At 37.8% G+C, this 23,906-nt stretch overlaps 2 protein-coding genes across 3 annotated transcripts; one reads left to right on the top strand and one right to left on the bottom strand.

Annotated features, from left to right (window-relative positions):
* Nucleotides 1–1,237: 1,237 nt before the first annotated feature.
* LOC125437794 (claudin-15-like) lies at nt 1,238–20,890 on the top strand. Its single transcript, XM_048505787.1, has 5 exons — nt 1,238–1,500; nt 16,198–16,362; nt 17,882–17,963; nt 18,843–18,953; nt 19,510–20,890. Exons 1-5 carry the CDS (start codon nt 1,284–1,286, stop codon nt 19,607–19,609), a joined length of 675 nt encoding a protein of 224 aa, XP_048361744.1. The 5' UTR covers nt 1,238–1,283; the 3' UTR covers nt 19,610–20,890.
* DUSP28 (dual specificity phosphatase 28) lies at nt 20,607–23,906 on the bottom strand. 2 transcript variants are annotated; one of them, XM_048505788.1, is made up of 2 exons: nt 23,329–23,889; nt 20,607–21,361 (listed from the first exon to the last, which is right to left on the bottom strand). In XM_048505788.1, the coding sequence occupies exons 1-2, from the start codon at nt 23,674–23,676 to the stop codon at nt 21,236–21,238; spliced, it is 474 nt and encodes a 157-aa protein (XP_048361745.1). In that variant the 5' UTR covers nt 23,677–23,889; the 3' UTR covers nt 20,607–21,235. The 2 variants fall into 2 exon arrangements, with proteins under 2 accessions (XP_048361745.1, XP_048361746.1); XM_048505789.1 differs by having other exon boundaries at nt 21,223–21,361; nt 23,298–23,906.

Below are 23,906 nucleotides of genomic sequence, written 5' to 3'. Positions count from 1 at the left end.
GAGTGAGGGGGAGCTGTGACTGGGTGATTGGCCGCCTCAGGGTAGGGAGGTGATTGGTAGTGCCTTTAGTCAGCTTTAGAGCTACTTGATGCCGCATGGCCATGGCAGTGGGGGACTCTAGTTTTTGCTATTTTGTAGTCGCCTATGAATAATGCCACCATTTTTCTTGGCACAACTTTGCTAGGGGCTGAAAGGCAGTAGGGAGCAGACTAACTCCAGCCACATCCTATGATCCACCCACAACAACGCTGATGCAAAGCCCTGTGCCTGAATTAAAGCACAGCTGTCACACAGCAGCACCATGCCCGAGAGCAGCAGAGTGGCTCTAAGGGCCTGTGCCTGTATGTCAGTCCCTTATGTCAGCATACCTCCAACCTATGCCAGCATAAGGATCAATCAGCTCCCCAAGACCCCCCTGGGACAGCATTGTAATTTTTCCAATGGCAGAACAGAACATTCCTCCTCAACCCCCGCCCCTGCCCCCCATGAGCCTGTGCCCTCGTTCTGGCCTTCTTGCAACTTTATGAGTCAGATGACAAGCGGCCTGTAGAGTCCTCCAGAAAGCTTTTCTCCAAAACAACCTTTTCTATTAAGGCTTTTTCTTTCACAAGCGAAGTGAGATGTAAACAAAAACTTTCAGCTGCCAGCGGTAATAAAGTTCAAAAGCTTTTTATTCAAAGTGGTTAAAACAAGAAAAGGTAATCCTTGAGATTATCCAATAATTCTCAACAAAACAAACCTTCCGGTATATTGAGAAAAAGATCAGTGCCATCCGCCCAAATGAGCTGCCAAATGCCAAACAAAAACTCTCCTTGAATTTCCCTCCCACTCCTATTTTAACTTATCTGACCTTCATTAGCACAGACCCAGGTGTTTTCATTCTAAGCAGATAGCCTTTGTTTCTTACAGGCAGTATTTCAACTGGTGATGTTATTTGGAGCTATAATGCAACCCTTGCATACACCCCCCCTCACACACACACACGGCAGCCCAGTGATCTCCACAAAATACTCTTCCTAAGGGCTAGAAAGCCTTAATGAATGACATGAAAGAAGGAGGAGTAAGGGAAAATTGTCACAGTAGTCTAGAGCCAACTCAATATTAATTAATGTATTAATCCACTGCTATCTTCTTAAACCATGCCCCATGATTATTAAAGCAATGTGATATACATCTTATCGTTTATACTGAGCAAAGAGCAAAGGTGGCCTCATTTTGGAGTGAAGCTGGAGCTAAGACAGCAAGTACTCTTAATATAACAGATATTTGTGAATACTTTCAGCATGTCTGTTATTTTAGAAATCGCTGGATTTCTATTCTGTATTAGTGGATGGATAATGGTTGGAGCAGTTTTGTCAAATAGCTACTGGAAAGTATCTTCTAATCTTGGGAGTGTGATTACATCCTCCACCATATATGAAAACCTGTGGCGCAGCTGTGCGGAAGACAGTACTGGTGTCTCCAATTGCAGAGAGTTTGACACACTTCTAGCACTTCCTGGTATGTTTTTCTTTGATGTACGTTATCTTTATCTAGAGATAAGTTGTCAGATGAATACACACACACACATCACTCAATAAAAATAATATTAATGAGGCTTTCCCCTAAATAATTTTTTGTTTGCAAAATAGGCCATACAATAATGCTATTGTACTGGAGATGGACTGGTTTATAAAGAGGAAGCAGTATTCTCTTATTTTTTTAAGTTTTACAAATTTTATTTCAACACACACAGCAAACATAGACAAAATGCATAGACAGCCACATTCATTTTTGTATGGAGCTTACAATCTAAATTTACATTTTAAAAAAATTACTCATCTTTGCAAATTTATCTTAATATTTTATAGCATATTTATTGTGAAATATATATTGCCTAAACCTGTCTTTTTCTGTTTTGGTTTAACTTGATTTAATTTTATTCTTAAATTTCAACTATATAATTAAAATACATTCAATTTTTCTTGAAATTCTGAAATTGTATAAAGGATGTATAAATAATGTTAATTTTGCCATTCAGTTAATTTATTCATCGATTCATTCAAATCTGGATATTTCTCTTTTACTCTTATCAACGTCACCATGTACTTGAATAATTTTGGAATATTACTTGGTACAATATTTAGTAGCATATTTTTCAGATTCATCTCAAACTGAAGTTTTAGTATCATCGTGTATCTCTAATGTTTTCTTGCTTTTTAATATGCCCACCACATGTGACATGTTGCATCTGTGTTCTAACATTTCCCACACTTCCCATTATAATCTTTGTTAGTTTTAGCTATATCTTTAGGTGTAATATATTGTCTGAAGAATATTTTATACCATTTCATTCTTAATATTTGACATTCTCTAAACATAATATCTTTAGTCCAAAGATTTTCCCATTGACTCATGTGTATGTTTTCTCCAAAAATTCGCATACATTTTATAATGCAATCTTTTACTTGGTCTGTTTTAGTATCATATTACAATAATATTTTATAATTTTTTCTTAATAAATGTCTTGAGTCTTTAGTGATTAATGGTTCAAAAGTCGTCATCTTAATTGGCTGCCTTCTTTGGCTATTTGTTCCCTGAATTTTGATAACATTTTTGATAACCTTTGATGGTATCATTTTTCTTTCATCTTTGATTGTTTGCCAGAGTTTTTTTTTTCTAGATTGTCCATCATATTTTCATAAGTTATATAATTAATTTTCTTCTTTGTTGTGTTACCAGAATAAATGTCAACTCAAGGTGTCAATGGTGAATTTGGTGGGTTTATTCTCCATTAAAACCATATTCTTAACAAACCATCTCTCAAAATATTACTTCCATCTTGAACTTGAATTGTTCCTAGTGGCTTTTTAATCCATAGATAGTTATTTATTCCTTCTTTAGTGTCAATTTTTTCCAGTTTTATATTCTCTCGATTTGGATTGATAATCCAGTCTGACACACAGACTGGTACAGCATCTTAAAGGTACAATTTAATGTTCAGTACTGCTAAACTTCTTCTTAAAAAAAAAGTCTTGCAATATTTAAAATCTTAATCTTGGCTTCTTTTCACTCCATATCAATTTTTTTATTGTTCTATGCCATTATTAAGGTCTTTTTATCTATATAAAGTGTAACATTTGGAATAAAAAAATACACTTTGGTAATATATTCATTTTAAATGCAGAAATTCTTCCTAACCAGGAAATTATTAACTTTTCCTATCTTTCTAGTTATTTGTCCAAACTTTTTGATAATTATCTTTGTAGAGATTGTCATTTTGTCCCATTACATATATATTCAAATAGCTTATTTTTTTTACTAACAATATATTTTATTAATTTTTCTATCCCTTCTTTTTTCTACTTTAGTTGTTGTTACTAACAACTAATATTGTTGTCTTCTTTTTATTCGATTTATATCCAAAATAAATTCCAAATCTATTTTTGTTCCATTGTATATTTGAGATATTTGGTTTTATTATTGATATAACAACATCATCCACATAACTTTTAATTTTATACTCATTTGTCTTTTTTATTCCAGAGATCCTTATATCTTGTCTAATTTTTATAGCTAGTATTTCCATTGCCAGAATAAATAATAAATACATGAACAAATAATTTTAAAAAATCTTTATTCAAAATTTTCTATACATGTGGAAGATATGGATATATATTTAACAGAAATACCGACTCAAAGATTACTATGTGAGCACAGAAGAATTCTAAATCAAATCATAACAATACAAGAAATTAATCATGCTATTTTAAAAAAACCTCAGAAAGGACAAAGCACCTGGATCCAGATGGCCTGACAGAAACTTATTAAAAATGCTTTTGAAGAAGGGGTGTTCTTGAGGCTCTGGCAGCAACCCTTTTAAACAAAATGTATCATTTCAACCCTTCGAAAGTTGCCAGGATGCTCTGATCAATCTTTTGTAGTGATACTTTGTCTGGATCTTTGGCTGTATGTTGCACTTGTATCTTTAGCAGATGAGCTTTTGCTAAATGATTAACTGCTCATTGAGTGTTCATTTCTGTTAAATCAAAATGAGCCTTGAAACACTTGAAGTAACAACTGGGCTTTAATTGTAATCAGAAAGCTGGAACCTGAAATCCATCAGGAAAAAGAAAGAGCAGATTTCACCCCCATCTACCTCCCCACTGCAGACTATGACCCCGGGAGTACATTTTCCTGTGGTCAGAAGGGACTATTGAGGGAAGAGGAACGTGGAAAGATCTATAACACTTGTTTCTGCCAATCATGGGGCCCAGCCCATAATTTTTGTGTTACTAAATATGTAAATCTAATTTAAAACAATAATTATAATGTATGTTGTTGTTGGATAGTCATGCTGCTGGAAATGAATAACATATGCACAAAATAATTAATATAAGCAAACATTTTACTCCTGGAGAAGGTTAAAGTTCTTACTAAACAATCAAGGTGGTGGGGATGTTGCACCAGAGATGCTTTCTAGTTCTGTCAAGGAAGAGTTGAATCTCAGTGGCTTCATTCAGCGCAAAACAATAGAAAAAATATGAGTAATAGCAGGGTTGTGATTTGTGAGCAAGGTGGAGCTTTTCTGGTATTTGCAGTGGGTCAGTGGAGGAGCAATCACCCTTCAAAAAAGTTTTCACAATTAAATTTAACAACATTTACAGAATTGTGGTCTATGTTGAATAGGACCCCATGGGATCTGTATAATTTCATCCTTCATAGCAGTTACAATTGCAATAAGCAATCTAGATGAGAGGGAAAGAGAATTTTCCAAGCAATAGACCATTGTGGTTTATGTACCAGGAAAATGCAATTTCTTTTCAACTGACTCATTTCCTGGAAGACAGATACTTCTATCAGAAATGAATAATTGCTGGGCTTTTATTGTGTTACAAAACAGTAATCTGTAAAGACACTTATTATTAGTTGTTGCATTTTATTCCAGCCTTCCTCCAAGAGACTTCAGGATAGTGACAGCATGAACAGTCCCCCTCATTTTATCATCACAACAACCCTGTTGATAGATAGCCAAGACCCTATATAATATGTCAGGCCCAAGGTTACAGGAATTAAGGCCCAGAACTTTACACATTTGAATCTTCACAAATGCATTTCATTTTTTCTGCTCTTTGCCTGGTCCATCTCCCAACACGCCATCCTCTTGGCTGTCTCCACATGGCAACTATTTTCTATGTCCCTTCCATTGCCACTGTGAATGCAAAGGCATTTGGCATATTAATGAAATGTTCACACAATAGTACCCCCCTTCCCTGCCTCAGATCCCTGCAGCCAGCCACCATTCCATGCCAACAGAGAACTTTTTCTGGCCTTTAAAAACAATTGGCTATAGATTGCTACAGCATAAAATCTGAAATTGACATATCACTGTAACTTGATACAAAAGTGATATATCAACTACTGATGTGATTTTTTGAAAAGCTGTGTTGCAGAGTGGTAGGATGGCAGCTGCAGGAGGCAAAGAAAATGGCACTGATGTGGACAGGATATACAACAATGCACAGCTTCCGACATACACCACATGAAATGCATGTTGGCTAAAATCTTTCCTAAAAGAGTGTACCAAACCAGGATTGGGGAAGATGTAGCAGACTGGAGAAACTAGCAGAAAATGTTGTGTGGATGCTCCAGGCTAGACATACAACCACTCACCTAAGCCTAAGCCTAGTTAATAAGCTCTCTCACTGGGAGACACTGGCAGCATTTCTCAAAGGCCCCTATGACGAGACATCATCTTCCTGAACTCCATTTATTTGTTATTTTCAAATACTTGTATCCCACGTATTTCCTCAGTCTCAAGGTGGATTACATTGCATTACTAAGTCTCAAGAACACAAAATATAGAAATCCAATTAACAAGGTTTAAATTCCCCAGATTAAGACACATAAGCGAAAATGTACAATTCGCTGATGAAGTCAATGGGCTTAGGAGGGTACAGCTTTTTTTTGGATGGCACTGCAAATATTTGGATCAAAGACTGAGGGATCTCTGTTGCCAATTGCTGCTCTTCAGGAATGAAGAGCTGTCTGGCCTTTCAGATAACATATTTGGCACTTGGCAATCAGTTGGCTGCTGACTTCATTTGTTTCATTGCTTTAAAAGTGATTTTTATTATACTTGAAGGCAATTAGTCATCCGGGTATATGTCTGATAAGAGAGGAAATCAAAGTTCTGTCACTGCACAGAAAACAGTAGTACCCTGTACTTAAAAGATATGCTAGCTATGAGAGTGATGATGATGTGCTTTGCATCAACATAGTATGAAGTCACATGGTGACTTATCTGAGATGAGGGGGCCAAGTCCGTCCAAGTCCAGTGCAACCACACGGCTAGTGCATGCAGTCATTTGGGACAGCAAGTTTTTTTAGGGTTAAGTTGTAGGGTTGGTTACCCTTACTATGTGCATTCTGAATGAACTCGCCCTTCAGTACGATGAAAGGAAATGCGGAAAAAAGCAGAGTATAAGTAAATAAATAAAAATTGTAAGTTTCCTGGTAACATCTCAGAGGATATTAAGATGTAATTTATTTCTGGATCAAACATTGGTGTGGCATGAGCAACTGTGGTAAGCAGAAACCAAGAGAAGTGCTCCAGCATCACTTGTGATGTCACACAGGGATTACATATCTCAGATCTGAATTTCTGGGGACAGCAAAAATAAATGCTCTATCTTGAATATATCTTGCTATTTTGCTCATTAGTTACCATTCCGTTAGAAATTTTTACTACTATTCAACAAATTATACTAACATGGATGATTCCATGAAATCCGAAAGAACTTTATTGTGATGTCAAGCAATGTTGAGGCCATTGGTGACTTCTCCATAGCCCTTTCTGCTGATTTTTATGTTGTACAGTCTCACTATGAGTCATTGTTATGCCACAGGTTTGGCTGGATGTTGGCACAGTAATAAAGACTGAAATCACGTGTGCACTGGAAATAGTGCAGGAAGATTGAGATGCAGTTGTAAAGCCATCTTCATGTGTAGCCATGAAGCAATTCAGAAATCCATTGGAAACTGCCTTCCTATTTATCACACATGCACAAACCACTTTAGATAGCATGTCTGAATTCATGTATAGGCTTCTGTGGCAGCAGAACATTTTGTGTCTGTCTGCATCGCTGGTGCAATGCCACAACTGTGAGAATCAATGGGCAGGAGGCAAGGCTGCTGAAGCCACTATGGACCAGACAAAGATTCATTCTTGGCTATTCCTTAAACCACTCAGACCTAAATTGAACACCATATGAAACAAATCTCACTACTTGTTCAACTGCATGGGGCTTAGAAGTGATTCTAACCCACAAAATGTTGTCCTTGCTTCTCTCTTCAGCATCTCTGGCATGAGTGGACCTTTACCCTTCCCCTGAACCATTTTCACCCAACTCTTCTTCCCCACCCAGTTTTCTCCCTATTTCCCTCAGTCAGTAACAAGAAGGGTTCCTGGGTTCCTGCAGACACTGGTGAGATACAGGAACGTGAGATTGCCAGATCCAGATTAGTAAACTCCTGGAGATTTGAGCTTGGGAGAGGACAGGGACCTTGCTGGGTGAAATGCCTTAGTGCACTGGCGTAATGCCCATTGGACAAGGTGGGCAGCTGCCCAGGGCATCACCTTGTGGGGGGCATCAAAATGCTGGGTTTGTTTTTAGGTATTTTAGTGGTTTTCCATTTTTGGCCTACAGGGGGCGCAGTTTTTAGGCTAGCGGCACCAAATTTTCAGCGTATCATCAAGAGACTGTCCTTATGCAACCCCCCAAGTTTGGTGAGGTTTGGTTCAGGGAGTCCAAAGTTATGGACTCCCAAAGGGGGTGCCCCTATCCCCCAGTGTTTCCAATGGGAGCTAATAGGAGATGGGGCTACAGTTTTGAGGGTCCATAACTTTGGCCCCCCTGAACCAAACTGCACCAAACCTGGGGGGAATCATTAGGGCAGTATCCTGATGAGACCCTGAAAGCTTTGAGACTGTGCCTTCAGAAATGTCCCCCCCAGCCTGCAACCCCAATGGATCGCAATATAGAAAACTCAATGCAGAAGATTCTTGGGCAAATTTTGGGATGTTCTTGCAGGGAGGGCATTCTTGGATGTATCAACACCAAAATTTCAGGGTATCATCTGGAGACTGTCATGATGGCACCCCCAAGGTTTGGTGCAGTTTGGTTCAGTGGGTCCAAAGTTATGGACCCTCAAAAGGGTAGCCCCCATCTCCTTAGCAAAGAATGTGGGATTCGGTACCCCTTTTGAGGGTCCATAACTTTGGACCCCCTAAACCAAACTGCACCAAACTTTGGGGGTACCATAAAGACAGTTTCCAGGTGATACCCTGAAATTCTGGTGCCTATACATCCAAGAATGCGCCCCCTGCAGGAACATTCCAGAAATTTGCCCAAGAATCTTTGTTCTGCATTGAGTTTTCTATATTGCTATCCATTGGGATTGCAGGCTGGGGGGGACATTTCTGAAGGCACAGTCTCAAAGCTTTCAGGGTCTCATCAGGATACTGCCCTGATGACACCCCCCAGGTTTGGTGCAGTTTGGTTCAAGGGGGCCAAAGTTATGGACCCTCAAAACTGTAGCCCTCATCTCCTATTAGCTCCCATTGGAAACAATGGGGATGGGGCACCCCTTTTGGGAGTCCATAACTTTGGACTCCTTGAACCAAACCTCACCAAACTTGGGGAGTAGCATAAGGACAGTCTCCTGATGATATGCTGAAATTGTGGTGCTGCCTTTTCTGCGCATGTCCGACAAGGATTAGACGCTTTTCGACACCCTCCCAGCAAGCAACAAAGATTTAATGGCATAAAAGAGAAGATAAAGACTAATAATCAACTTAAAACAGAGAACTCAAAAGAGAGAACACCGGACAGCTTTGAAGAGACGAAAAACAAACCGGTGAGTCCAATTAAAATACTAAAAAGATAAAGGGCGAAGCAAAAATATGGCGCCCAAGGAAAATTATGTAACCAAAACAGATTTGTTAGAGCTAACAAATCAGATAAAGGCTTCCTTTGATGACTTTACTAAGACAACACAGACTAACCTGATTGCAATTGATAAAGACATACAAGACATGTCAAAGAAATTTTCTAACACTGCGGAGAGAGTGATTAAAAACGAGAAACAAATAAAGAAAAATACTGATGATATTGACTTCCTGAAATCAAAAATAGCCTCTCTCTCAGATAGACAAAGACGTGCAAACCTTCGTTTAATTGGAGTCCCGAGAATGGAGGATGAAACAGATATAAAAAACCAATTAATACAGTGGCTCAATTCTATAAACATTCCAACGACACCGGAATCGATAGATAGAGCCCACAGAGGATTTTCTCAGGGAAACAGAACTCCAGACATTATTTTCAAATGCACTACAGAAGAGATCAAAGAAACACTATACAAGAAGCTGAGAAATGCTCAGCCTCTGATGTATAAAGGCAAGAAAATTTTTGTGAGACAAGATCTTTCACCAGAAACGCTGCAAATCAAGAAAGCACTAATGCCCTATGCAAACGCTCTATATAAGGCAAATAAAAAATTCTCATGGATTTTACCAATGGCGATCCTGCACTTTGAAAGCAATCAGAAATATATAGCAAGAACCCCAAGGGAGGCACAACAACTTCTGGATAAACTGGGTCTTTCCTTGGAAGCTGCAGAACCTCAGACAGACAGTGATTCAGAAGAAGACGACATGCAGGACCAGGCTGCAACTTCACAAGATACCAGACGTTCAAAGCGCCAAAGAAAGATAACATAAGTCAAGACTTCTTCAAAAATTCTTTTAAATGGCTATATAACATTTCACTCTAAGTACTAATAGAATTTAACTGAATAACAATCACTAACTAAAATAACTCTTGTATGTAGTTTTTAGAAGATATTAAAACAGTAATCTGCTCTAACATTGTTTACTTTAACAACCTGGGAAAGTTTCCCAGAAATTTGTTTTGAATAGTATTATCTAGCTTCAACACTGTTTCAGTAAACATCAAAATGGGCGGAATGCCCAGACAGAAAACTCTCTTCTGATGGAAAAATAGGTTGTAAGATGCAATCTAGTTGATATGTATGTATTTAGAAGTATCTTTTTATTTGAATGTTGTAAGAATTTTTAAACTGATTGATTGCCATTAACAGAGAGAATTGACTAAGAATATATGCTGGGGGGGGGAGGGAAGACCGCAGAGGCCGAAAATCCAAGATGTGGGAGGGAGGAACATCTGGAAAGGGGGAGAAGGGGGGAAAATGAGGGGAAAAAATAAATGAATATGAAACAGCAGCAGGCCCGAAAATAGTAGACAAAAATTATTACTTATGGCAGGAGATTTAAAACTTGTATCTGTAAATATTAACGGATTAAATTCCAATTTCAAAAGATTTAAACTAGCCAAACTAGTTAAGAAAGAAAACTGGGATTTGGTTTGCATCCAAGAAACGCATAAAAGAAAGAGAGATATTGCTCCTTTAATAAAGCTACCGGGCTGGAGAACCTTATGTGAATCAAGAGCAGAGGGAAAGAAGAATGGTGTTGCTATTTTGGCGAAAAATAATATAAACATACAAGTGCAAAAAATATTGAAGGATCAAAATGGGAGATGGATTTTGTTACAAGGTTTCCTTAATGAGATACAAATAACACTAATGAACTTATATGCACCTAACAAAAAGCAAAAGAGTTTCCTACAAAAACAATTTAACAGAGTACAAAGGGAATATAAAGGAGAAACATTAATAGTGGGAGACTGTAATATGGATTTAAGAACTTATAAGGGCTTTAAAAAATGGAATATAACTAATATGTATGAGGAGACGGGAAAATCACAACAACCAACTTTCTATTCTAACAGACATATAAAAAAAAAATCTTACATTACACAAGCTAGACTATATTCTGACAAAAGAACATGGAGTCTTATTCAATGTGTAGAAAGAGCCAGACACATAAAGAGTGGATTTCAGACCATGTCTCCCGTGGTAGCTACATTCAGACCTTTGGCAAAAAGAGGACAAAACAGTATAGATGGAGATATGATAATATTATAATGAAGAATGAAAAGAAATAAGAGAGATTTTACAGGAAAGCGAATGAAAAATTATTTTCTAGAAAAAATAGAAACAACACCGCCTCTTGGACGGATGTTGAAATGGGATGCCTCGAAGGCAGTAATGAGAGGGTATTGTATAGAAATACAAAAAAGACAGAAAAAAGCGATTATTAAATAAGGAAAGAAGACATCAATTAGTGGAAAAAATCAAAGACTGCAGAGACAAACTACAGAACAGAAATAATATAACGAGGACTATAAATGAATTAAAACTACTAAATAAACAACTGGAGGAATTGGATCAGCTCAGAGTTATGGAAAAAAGACACATGGGTAAAAATCAATTTCAAAGAACCAATATAAAGTCAATGGGAAACAATCTAGCCAATTATTTAAAAAGAAAAAAGAAAAAGAAAAAACAAAAAGAGATTCACAAATCAATAATAAGTGAAAATAATGAAAGAATAACAGGAAACATAAAAAGAATTAGAGCAAAGGTTCGCATGCCAGTGTTTACTCAAAAATTATTTTTTAAAAGGATAGACACAGAAAGGATAGAAAGAAATACATAAAAAAAGATCTAACACAGGAAGAGAAACAAAGTATGGAGAAAGATATAACACAAGAAGAAATAAAAAAGGCTTAGTAATAAAAGAATTAAAGAACAACAAGTTTCCGGGTTTAGAGGGATTTACAGCAGAGTAGGACAAAGAAATGGCAGAAATATTAATACCTGAATTTTACAAAAGGTTATATAATAATAAGATATTAAAGGGACAGAAAAATACCAAGAAAACATGGAGAGGAAACAGAAATAATCACTCATATTAAAACCAGGACTTGCTAAGAATCCAGAACAGGGTTGAATCATATAGACCTATAAGTTTATTGTAAAACCAGGATTATAAAATATTTACTAAAATATTGTCGAAGACAGAATAAAGCGCAATAGTACCAAAAATAATTGGTCAAGATCAATAATGGATTTTGTGAAGGATAGAGATATTAGCTATCCCATAAGAAATGTATTGAATATGATTTGGAGAAGGATAAAAAATATGCCATGATAAAAATTAGATGTCTACAAAAGCATTTGGACACAGTTAGCTACATGCATATTTATTCCAAATAATGGAACGAGACGGGATTTGGAAAGGGATTAATAAATCGATATTAAAAAGAATTATATAAAAACAATAAAAGCAAAGATTAAGTGATAAATAATGGATGGTCGGAAGAAATTAGGATAGAAAGAGGTTGTAGAAACAAGGATGTCCGCTTTCTCCATCATTATTCTCCAAGTGAGGTAGCAATTTCTGGAATATCTAGCGGATAGAATTAGAAAATACTTGACGTAGGATCAAAGGCTATAAAAATCAATAAAAAAGAAAGAAATAAGATTAAATTCTATTTGCAGATGATTTATTAGCCAATAACAACTAACCCTGTAGAAACTTTTAAAAGTAAATTAAAAATAATATTAGAAGACTTTCAAAAGCATTCTTGAAGGTTTGGTGGTTAATATTGGAGAAAACTGAAAATCCTGGGAATAAATATAGAAAAAAAAACTACTAGGGAAGGAAATGGTGAAGAAGAAGATTAAATACTTAGGTATAACATTTAACAAATAAGAAGGAAAAGACATGTTTAGAAACATAATTATGAAGTAATATGGAAAAAAAATAACAAAGCAATTAAAAGGAGTGGCAAGGGGAAGAATCTATCTATTTCTAAGAGAATAGTAGCATTAAAAAATGTGTATTATAATGCCAAAACTCTTCTATCTATTTCGTGACTTCTTTGTCGTTAGAGATTAAGAAGAAAACAATTCTGAAGAATGGGACAAGAAAATTACAATCCATGGGCATTTCTAATCAAAAAAGAAACCAGGAGTGATGAATACAAAATAGTCTATATATGTCCTAAAAAAAACTAATGGGCTGGGGGCTCCCAAAATTACAGGAATATTACGAAAGGGCATTTCCTAAATAAAAAAAGTTTGATGGGAATTCAAATAGATAAAAGAGACAGATGGATGAAGTTCGAAAATGAAATAAATTTTAACACGGGTAGCTTTGGGAATATATTCAAGCTTGTTCAAAAAAAATAGAAAGACAAAATTAAAAGGCCCTAGAAAGGTGTCAATGGAAATCTGGGAGAGAAATGGAAGGGAAAAAATGGATGCCAGGGTTACTGGATCTGCGGCACCACTCGCATGAAAGCATGGTTGAGACAGGAAGGAGCACAAGCAATAAAGATCTCTACATAGACAAGGAATATATAAGGTTAGCACAACTGTACAAATTGAAAGAGGAGAATTCAATACCGCTTTCCAAATTTTATAGAGAAAGGAGGTAAAGAAAACTGGTTACTATTAAAGAGGAATCTGGGGAAAAGATAAAAAAGCCTCCAGGAGGGAGGAAGAGTGTATAATGAAAAGTTGTATAAAAATATATGAGGAGAAAGAAAGGACAAATGTTAGGAGTTTTATACACAAAACATTGATAGAAGATCAAGGATTTATGATAAGAATCATAATAATGGAAAAAAATGGCAACAAAAGATGGAGTGAAAGACATAGATCTTGTATTAAAAAGGACTATAGACAATATAAATAAAATAAAAATAGATAAATATGCAGAACTAGAGAGAAGAAATTAATATTAAAATGGTATATATGAAATCAATCGAAACAGTTGGCATATATGATAAGTGGACTCAGCCCGAAATGTTAAGTAGCATTGTGGGAGATAAAAATGCAATATATACCCATATGTGGCTAGAATGTATAGAAGTAAAAAATATGTGGGAAAATGTGATAAAAATACATAGAAAAAATATGTAAAGGTAAAAAATAAAGATAAATATAAGATTTTACTTCATTTATAGGTATATTTGGATTATACTATAATAGAACAAAGAAAAAGAAAACTTTTTCAAATTCATGATCAGGGAAGCCGACCCATGCAGTAATAGCATTGGGGTGGGAAAGGACAAAAAAATCTTGGACAGTGCAGAAATGGTTGGAATATACATGGGAGCAAATACAATTAGAAATTTTCGACACAAATGTCAAAGAGGAAATCAAAATATGGCAAGAAAAAAAACAAAAGGATATGAAGGGGATTTTGGATGGAATTCTGAAAAGAAGACTGGCTAAACGAAATTGGAATTACAGAAGAAAAATGGACAAGAAGATTGAAAAGAATGGACCTGCTGCTGCGCATCTAAAGAAGAGAAGAAGAAGGAGGGGGAGGGGAAAAAAGGGGGGAAAAGATATGGAGGATGTATATAAAGTACACAATATAAATCTGTAATAATTCCGAAATATCAATAAAAATATTTAAAAAAAAGAAATTGTGGTGCTGATATTTCTAAAACGCACCCCCTGCAGGCACCAATGTCCTGGTGCAAAAAAAATTTGGTCATGGTGGAGTGGCCGCCCATGGGGGGGGTGGGGTGGCATCCAACTCAGGTTTTGCCCAGGGCTACAGTTTGCCCAGGGCTGCCTCGTTACACCCCTGCCTTAGTGTCTACCCTCCAAAACATTCATTTCTCCAGGGGAAGTGATCTCTGTAGTCTGAAGATGAGAAGTAATTCCAGGAATTCCCCAGGTCCCATATGGAGGCTGATCTCCCTAACTACAAGACTCCAAGCAAACCTGGGAATGCCTGAGTAGACAGGTGTGGAGAAGAACAGACTTTGGGCCCTATGGGAAGTTTTGTGAAGCTCATGCTATTTATTTATTTGCCAAAAATAGGGGATCTCAACCCTGGGTTGAACTCCTTGCTAGCTCATCACTTTTGTTATTCATGTCCGCATGCTCAGACAATTAAATAAAAGAAGAGTTTGGATTTATACCCCACCTTTCTCTCCTGTAAGGAGACTCAAGGTGGCTTACTAACTCCTTTCCCTCCCTTTCTGCACAACAGACACCTATGAGGTAGGTGGGGCTGAGAGAGTTCCAAAGAACTGTGACTAGCCCAAGATCAGGAAGTTTCATTGAACAAAACTATCTGTGAAGAGGTTGCTCTGGGTACAGTATCAGGCAGATTCATACTAGCCTGACAAGGGCCTTTGATCTGCAGAAAGGAAACGGAAAGGCTTTGAATAAATTACCCAAAAGAAAGCTAGTAGCCAAACAGTAAGAACAAAGAACTGGTTTACAACAAGGCCAGGAAACAGAGTTTACCTGGGGACCAAAGAGTGCGAACAAAGGGTGTTCTAATTCAGGCGGGGCAGGAGGAAGAACTTCGGTGCCAGGTCTGAAACAAAAAAACTGCCTGGAATGATGCTAGAGATGAGCTGAGAAATCCGTGTATTAGAAACATTTCTTATCTTCTGTTGTTTTAATAAATCTTTGGAAAACTCAGTGGTTTTTGAGTATCTGGAAGAAAATAACCCAGGATTTAAAAGGCAGGAGTTCCTGGCCTTGTGACACTCTCCCTAACCTCAAAAGCAAATGGCAATGTTAGATAATAGCTCATAATTCAGCTGCATAACAAAAGATTATATAAAAATCATGCAGCTTACATTGATTTCCTCATCACCTGTCCTTGCCACTTGATTCATTAGTCATGTGTTGCAACTTCTAGAGCTTGGTAAATTGGTTTAATAAATTACTTGGTGAATCAATACACACTATGATACAGTGCTCTCAAGCATTTCACATTTCCCTATGAAGGTCTTTCCACTTCTGGTTTCCCTCTTCACTAAAGGATTAAAAAGATGGCAATGTTATTAGTAGCTCTAAGTCTCTGTTAAGTGATGCTGAGGAAAGGAGCAATTTACCTCAATGGGACTTTCACAAAATTCACTAATAATTTAGGTGTAAGCTAGGAGCTGGATAGAGTCAAGATATGAGAACCAGAGATTTTGCAAGGGAAGAGAAATAAATCATGGAAGTGAGGAAAGGAAGGACAGCTTCAAAAATTAAACTGAAGTAAGAAAATGGCCACCAAATTATGGGAATGTATGTGTACAGAGTATTTGCCCAGGTTATTGCTCACCTCTGTATGCCCACATTTGTTTTTGCATCTTTACTTCCAAGCTCGTTAAGAATGACACTTTTTGATTCTTTGATTCTTATTAAATTCCTGGAATTTAAAAAAAACCCTGACTTCTATCAATTTTCCTTCTGTTGCAGCTTATATCCAAGCATGCCGAGCCCTGATGGTCATTTCCCTTATCTTGGGTCTGTTTGGTGTTCTGGTGACAGTGTTTGGTTTAGAGTGCACTCAACTTGGGCACAGTAATAAATATACAAAGGCGAAGATTGCCACAACAGGAGGAATGCTCTTCATTTTATCAGGTGAGAAATCAGGAGCACCTTTGATAAGAGTGGAGAAAATGAAATCCTGGGGATAGAAAGGAATGAAGAGAAATCTAGTCCCAACCTCTGCTGTGAAGTAGCAACACATCCACCTACTAGCTCCTCACAAATCAAGTGACTCAATCCAGACCACAGAGTGACCCAAGTAGAGTCTATAGGATGGCTGCAAAGTGAAGAACTCTATATGACTCAAACTAGGTTGGTTCAACATTGGGCAACCTTGCCATGATTAATGGAAGTTCTACACCATGCCCCAAACGTGCCAGTGCTTTCCCATTCTTTCAGAGTTGCATTCCTACTTTTTCTTGTTGTTAATTTCTGTAATGTATTTCTAGTAAGTGGAATAGAAGCTCGGTCCTAGTCATCTCAGTGATCTTTGTGCTGCTAATCTATAATATGCTGAGATGGTTGCTCTAACAAATCTTCGAGGTGATGCAAAGCAAAAACCGCCCCCATGATCTGGTTGATAGTAATTTCTTACTAGTCTAGTGGGACTTTCTCCTTCAGCCTCCAGTCTTCAAGCTGTGCAGCAGGTCCTGCCAACATCAGCATTTGCTTTTGTTTTATTGGAACCCTAAGAAATTAGCTCCATAATTTTATAGTGACAAACATTGCCACTAATAGATGTGCAACTTTGTAATGGCTTGGGAAATAAATTAATTAGAGGGACACTTTTTAAATCATGCAATGGCATTATAGTGCTTAGCAACACTCAAAAAAAAAGGTTGCAGAAACAGACACCTATCGGTATCTGCAAAAAAAGTGAAGTTGCAGAGTGGATAGGAATAAGGGTGTGAAAATAGCAACCTATCTAAAGTGGTGTGAATCCTCCATGATAATGCAGATAGTGTCAAAACAGTGCCACTGCCAATAGGACTGCAGAGAATATCCTGAAAATGGAACCAGCCAATAGCCCTGGGGAAAACCCATTCATTCCTCATCTTTTGAAAAAAGATTTTTTCCTATATGCTCAGAATAGTTTTTATTTGGGAAATCTGAACAATAAATAGGCAACCATGAGAAACACATGGGAACTTCTCCAGCTTCTTACTCCCACATTTCCTTTCTTTCTTGTGTCCTCTCATTTCTGGTGGTGGTGCCTTTCCCCATCATAACACTGTTTACCCCCACCTCTTTCCTCCCATGTTCTCCAGAGGCAGGAATGGCAAACCACCTCTGAACGTCTCGTGCCTTGAAAATCCTTAAGTGTTATCATAAGTCAACCATAACTTGATGGCACACAGAGAAACTCATTTGGATATATGACACTAACTTGTACTAATTCTGAATCAGTACTGCCTACTTTGACTGACAGTGGCACTCTAGGGTCTGAGACTGAACCCAGTAAGCTGCCAAAAAGCTTTTAAACTGGAAATGCTGGGGAGTGAATCTGGAGGCAGAGTTGAGCTGTGCTCAAACAAATGTGCATAGAAATGTCAGCTTTACTGTTGCTCCTGGCCCCTCAGGAATACCCTCATGAACTGTTTTGTTTCTCCAGGTCTCTCATCAATGGTGGCTGTTTCTTGGTATGCATCAATGATCACAGCTCAGTTTTTTGATTCACTGTATGCTGGAACAAAGTAAGTTAATGGGTCTCCTTGTATTGTTAGCTCAACTCAGTCATTACAATACATGAACATTTTTAACCAATGCCAAATGTTTAGGGCTAAATGTTGTGTAATCTGAATACATTAATTGATATTAGGATATTATCAATTATACAGTGATTGCCTGAAATAAATATCTGGCTCCTCACGGTCTGCACTGTGATTCCCTTAAGGAAGATTAGCTTTAAAAGGGGCTTGGACATATTTATGGAGGAGAAGTCGATGTATGGCTACCAATCTTGGTCCTCCTTGATCTGAGATTGCAAATGCCTTAGCAGACCAGGTGCTCGGGAGCAGCAGCCGCAGAAGGCCATTGCTTTCACATCCTGCATGTGAGCTCCCAAAGGTATCTGGTGGGCCACTGCGAGTAGCAGAGTGCTGGACTAGGTGGACTCTGGTCTGATCCAGCAGGCTCTTTCTTATGTTCTTATGTTCTTAAGAGTAACCCAACATGAGGTGACATTACATACATTATTGTTTGAATAAGTGTTTATTATTTTCTGTTTTCCCATCCCTGTCTAATGATCATGCTCCAGCATGATAAAGAGACAAATCCCCTCCCTCCTTCATTTTTTGACTATATTTGTAAAAGACATATTTCTGGATCAATGTTTAGGGAAGCATAGGCTCCTACTTAGATCCCCCTCTCCCTTGTCTCCATCACAGTCCATTAAGCTGACCTCTTCTAAGCACTCCACAGACACACAGACACTGTAGCAATAACCTTTTCTCCTGACCTTCCTGTACACCCCTTTTTTTCTCCATCCTTGTCTAAGTGACAGTCATATACTGGAAAAATCATTGCCTTTGATTTTATTGAGTACTGCTTCTATAGAATCTTTTTTATTCCAGATATGAACTGGGACATGCACTGTACATAGGCTGGGCTGGCTCTCTGATTTCTATACTTGGTGGGATCCTCGTGACATGCTCATGCAAAGGAATAAAAAAACAGAATCACAGGTATTTTAACTGATATTGAAAAGCAAAAGTTGTGAATGAAATGGTGTTTTCATTGGTTCAGACATTATTTTAGGGACCGTTTGTTTTCTCACAGACTTCTGATATATTTCCGGTATTGAATTCCATGTGAAAACTTTTCATAAAGTTTAACACATCAAATGAAATAACATAAAATGTGTTAAATATTGAAATACATGGGATTTTCTTCTGAAAAAGCATGGTTACTGGGAGGACACAAGCTGTTGGATGAATATAGGAAACCAAATGTATAGGGGCCAGTTTGTATCCATCAGCTTGAGAAACACATGCAGAGGCGTGTTTCCATGCGCATCATGCCTGTAGTTACACCAGGCTAATAATATTTGTGGTGGGACTCACTGTGATCAACTTTCAGCTCCCACTGTATGAAGGCTGTGCATTACTTCCTTATTGATCTGTGATAGCTAAAAAATGTATTACATTACATTCGTATTTTTTTTCAGAGTTATACATATATTGTGTATGCCATGTGTCAAAGAGAATGGTACCAAATATGTATGCCTCTTTTTAATTACAGAAACTTCAATTATGGTTCTGCTACTACCCAGAAAGCTAATGAACAATTAATTTACAACAAAGCATTGGAGACAGTAACATCCGTCAAAGATTATGTTTAGAATTTTTATGTTTTCTAAATGTTTCATGTTGGGCACAGAGTTTTCGTATTGGTACTGAATGTTGTATCTGTATACAGAATTTCCTTCTGGGGACTTTTTATCATCCAGTTTCCTAGGAACTGGCTGTATGAGAACACATTTAAGGAAAAATGAGGTCATGCTATAGATCCCCAAATGCAAAGAGTTTGCTGAGATAAATGTTTTGCATCTTATTGTACAGCACCAGTAGAATTTATAATTATTTCTGGAATAAAACTGCTTTTAACTATGGGTTAATAAGCACAGACTATAAAGGCAAGATATTCAAATGAAGCAAACGAAGAGCTGTAGCCAAGAAAGTAAAAGAGCAATCCTAAACAGAGTTACATTCTTCTAAGTCCAATGAATCACTGGACTGTTTAGGATTGCACTGTACATTGCTTGATCTCTCTGATGAGTTTGTGGCAGACATGACATTTTAACCAGGGACTTTCTAGTTCAAAGCTCTGAGTAACTGTGCTGCCTGACTCAATGGCTTATAAGGCATTTTGTGCAAAATCTTTGTTACATGTTATTATGCTTCTGTCTGCTTGCTTATTAATTTATACTGCAGAGTCAGATTCTTAAATATGCATGCATACAGATACATATATGAATGCATACCATGTTGGAATTTTACAGTTTCATCACAATGCTTTTTTACACACATTCATTTTTTCACTACTTAACATTTAGGCCCATAAATTATATGTTAAACATAAATTTATATAAGGATGTCCTACTATCTATCTTTTTAATGAAAAGCAGCTCTAGGACTGTAATTGTGTGGAAACAATTGGGAGGGGAGAGAATTTTAAGCAGAAAAACTGCCAGGAGGAGAAGACTTAATAAGATATTGCCCAGGCCCTAGGATGAAAAGAGGCTTTTCAAAGATGTGAGTGCTAAAGGAAGGGCAGCCACCCAAACCCATGTTTACATAATCATCTGAGTCCAGAGAAAAGCAATGCAGTCAGAGGAATAATTTTTTCATGAGTTTATTACAAATAGATTATTGTTTTGGACAATATTAACTCTTCCTTTTATATTCCAGCAAATACAGTTTTCACACCACCTTAGGAGGTTCTGCATTCTGCAGTTCTTCACTATCTATATATTTAGAACATGCTGTTATATTACATGATTCACCTGAGGGAGATAGATATAGGCTGATTGTCATGACAATATCTATGCATGTTTGTAATATATTCAGAATGTATAATGTTGTCAGTGAAATAAAATATACACAGCCGTGTTTCATTAGAATGGATATTTAATTAGTTTCAGCCTTCTCTTCCTCAATATATTAAAGCTCCCACTGCCAAATATGTCCCCGAGGATAGAAGATCAGCTGTCCACAGACTGTTTTCACTTTCTTCAAGGAAAATAGTACAATTGTTCTGTCTCACATCTGAAACATTTCCCCCTATAACTTCACATCTATTCCGACAGCCAAAAGTTTTCAGCATCAGGGTAACTTGTGCAGATCTGAAGAACATTTCCTGGATGAGGCAAACTATAGTAGCCTATTGCTGGTTTTCACAATCCCTCCATGTTCTTTTGGAGCACATACCATTTTAGTGGATACTCCCATTGGCATCAAGACTATATTTACTGTAAAGTTTCTTTCTGAGAAGGAGCTACCCGATCCTGCATGTACAAGTATTCTTCATATTTTTGTAATTGAGACCAAAATCCTGCATTGGGCTCTGCTACTGGCCTGGCGGTCTTCACAGTCTATAAGAGGAAAAGAAACACATGGTGTCATACGGAACACAATCATAAATCTGTTCATGTCCTCTTTTCCTACTGCCTTTCTAGCTTGCATCTGAAGAATAGGCTCTAGCCCAGTGGTTCTCAACCTGTTGGTCGCGACCCCTTTGGGGGTCGAATGACCTTTTCACAGGGGTCGCCTAAGACCATTGGAAAACACATATTTCCGATGGTCTTAGGAACCGAGACACCACTCCTCTATCTGTCTCCATAATAATTTTATGGTTGGGGGTCACCACAACATGAGGAACTGTATTAAAGGGTTGCAGCATTAGGAAGGTTGAGAACCACTGCTCTAGCGTATGAAAACTGATGTTGGAATAAAATGTTGCTGATATTTAAAGTGCCACTAGACTCCTGTTTGTTTCTGTATGGAAAACTGATACACAACAGTAGATGTGAATACAAATTACATAAGGAAAACAGCTAAATACATGAAATCACATGAAACAAAGAATACTAAAAGAGTTGACCAAAGAGGGAAATTGGAAAACTGATCTGGTTAATTTATTTTTGAAAAGACAACTGGTTTTCATGTACAGTGAGCTTATAGTGACCAAATGCAGAAGGATAATGGTTTTAATTCCTTTACTACTTAGCATTCCTGTAGTAAAGTTCTGGTGCCCTATAGTTTCACATACATTATTTCAGGAATCTACCATAGTCCTATAATATAGGTCATTCCCTGCCCCCACCTACAGGTTTGTGATTTAGAAAATTGTATCTCAATTGATACTACCTGGTAAATTGGCGTTAGCTTTCAGGTACTATAAGATATGGGAATAAGAAATGCTTCAAGTAATAAAATTATATTTTCTCTGTGACTCATGATGTAGAGGAGCCCTTTCTTCCTTTCCAGTACATTAAAAATGCAATCCTAAACACGTTTACACCTTTCAAAGTCCATGGACTTCAACTAATATGGAAGGGTTTAGTTCCATTTAGGATTACTGTAGTAGAGTCAGATTCTACACTTTGCCAGTAAGTGAGAGTCTGACCTCCCTCAGCCTCCCCCGCAACTGCCTGCAAGTCACCAAAAATGGGATGCAGATACTCAAGGAACTATGGGGATTAAAAGCCATTGAAAATGGACCACTGCTACAAATAACAGGAGGAAGCAGTTGAATTTGATAATCCTGCTTCAGAGAAACCTGTCACCAGGAGGAAGTTTCTTATACTGATAGAAAAGAGGCACAGGAATCAGTTCATAATATTTTAGCCAAGTTTTGCTAAAAGAGGAAATATCTATTGAAAGGAAAGGATGGGAAGAATAATTTATGGGTACATGGCTAAATTGTACTCCGTTCATACCATTATAATATGCACATATACAAAAGCAAGTAGGCAATTTACCATAGCAGGAACTTTAAATTAAACACATTGCACTGATTTGCTTGGACATTCTTCCAGATGCTGGAGGGGAAGGATGCACTGAAACTGCTTTGACAGTGACACATTTCTTTTGTCTATTTTTGTCTCTGATCATAAAGATTTCTGAATTTCCAAACGCCGTTTACTAGAAGCAAAAGTCTTATGAGTGTACACACTTCCCAGAACTTTTAAAACGTGTTCAAATAGGCTTAATCTCTCTACAAATTATTCAGCCTATCATCCATTTTACCTATTCTTTGTCAACGATTAGAACTGTATGCATGGCTCTCCTTTGCCCCACTTGCGTCTGAAAAAGGGAGCCCAGTACACTGCCTCTAAACCAGTTTGCTCAGAACTACTCCGCCTCTGGTTAGTGAAAGTGACCATCCAGACTGCAGCCTTTATAATCATTTGCAAACGCACAGGTCGGGGATATTGAGAAAGACCTTTCATATCCAGAGGTCCTTGGATGCCTACTCTGAAACGCTCTCTGGCTTTACTGCCTCCCGAAACGGGACGAGACCCTCACCCTGGCATTGGTTCCTGCATGCTCCCAGTACCTCAAAGGCATCCTGTAGGCTGAGCTTGTGGTGCTTCATCAAGTAAGCCGTGCAGATGGCTGCAGACCGGCTCCGACCGTTCTTGCAATACACCAAGCATTTCCCGCCGCTGTGGATTGTGCGCTCTATGGCCGCGCTGCAGCGCTCAAAATATTTGTAGAGGTCCTCCGAAGGGTCGTCAAAGACCGGTACCCGCAACGTCTGCCCTGGCTGCATGTCGGGGAATGGCTGCTGCCTGGAGACATTGATGCAGAACGTCACCCCTTCTCGAGCGAGGAGATTTTCCGCGCAGGCTGACCTAGCATTGCTAATAAACAAAGAGTCCGTGACTTTACAAAGGCTCAACATTGGGCAGCTGCTGCGGCAACCAAAGGACCTCCTGCTGAAGCAGGAGAGACGTCGGATCACTGGGAATTGTTTCTTCTGCAGCCATCTGGGCTGGGCTATATTTATTCGCCTTGGAGGATTGTGTTACAGACTGTCCCAGCCTCTTCTTTTCAGACAGCAGCCCTGCTAACACGCTTAAGCCTGCACATTTAACAATTCCAACAACTGGAGTGCAAAATTCCTTCATCCTT

This window comes from Sphaerodactylus townsendi, linkage group LG08 (genome assembly GCF_021028975.2).
Source record: "Sphaerodactylus townsendi isolate TG3544 linkage group LG08, MPM_Stown_v2.3, whole genome shotgun sequence".
Taxonomy (NCBI): domain Eukaryota; kingdom Metazoa; phylum Chordata; class Lepidosauria; order Squamata; family Sphaerodactylidae; genus Sphaerodactylus; species Sphaerodactylus townsendi.
The sequence above is the reverse complement of the archived record's forward strand: the minus strand, read 5'-3'. Positions and strand labels throughout refer to the sequence as shown.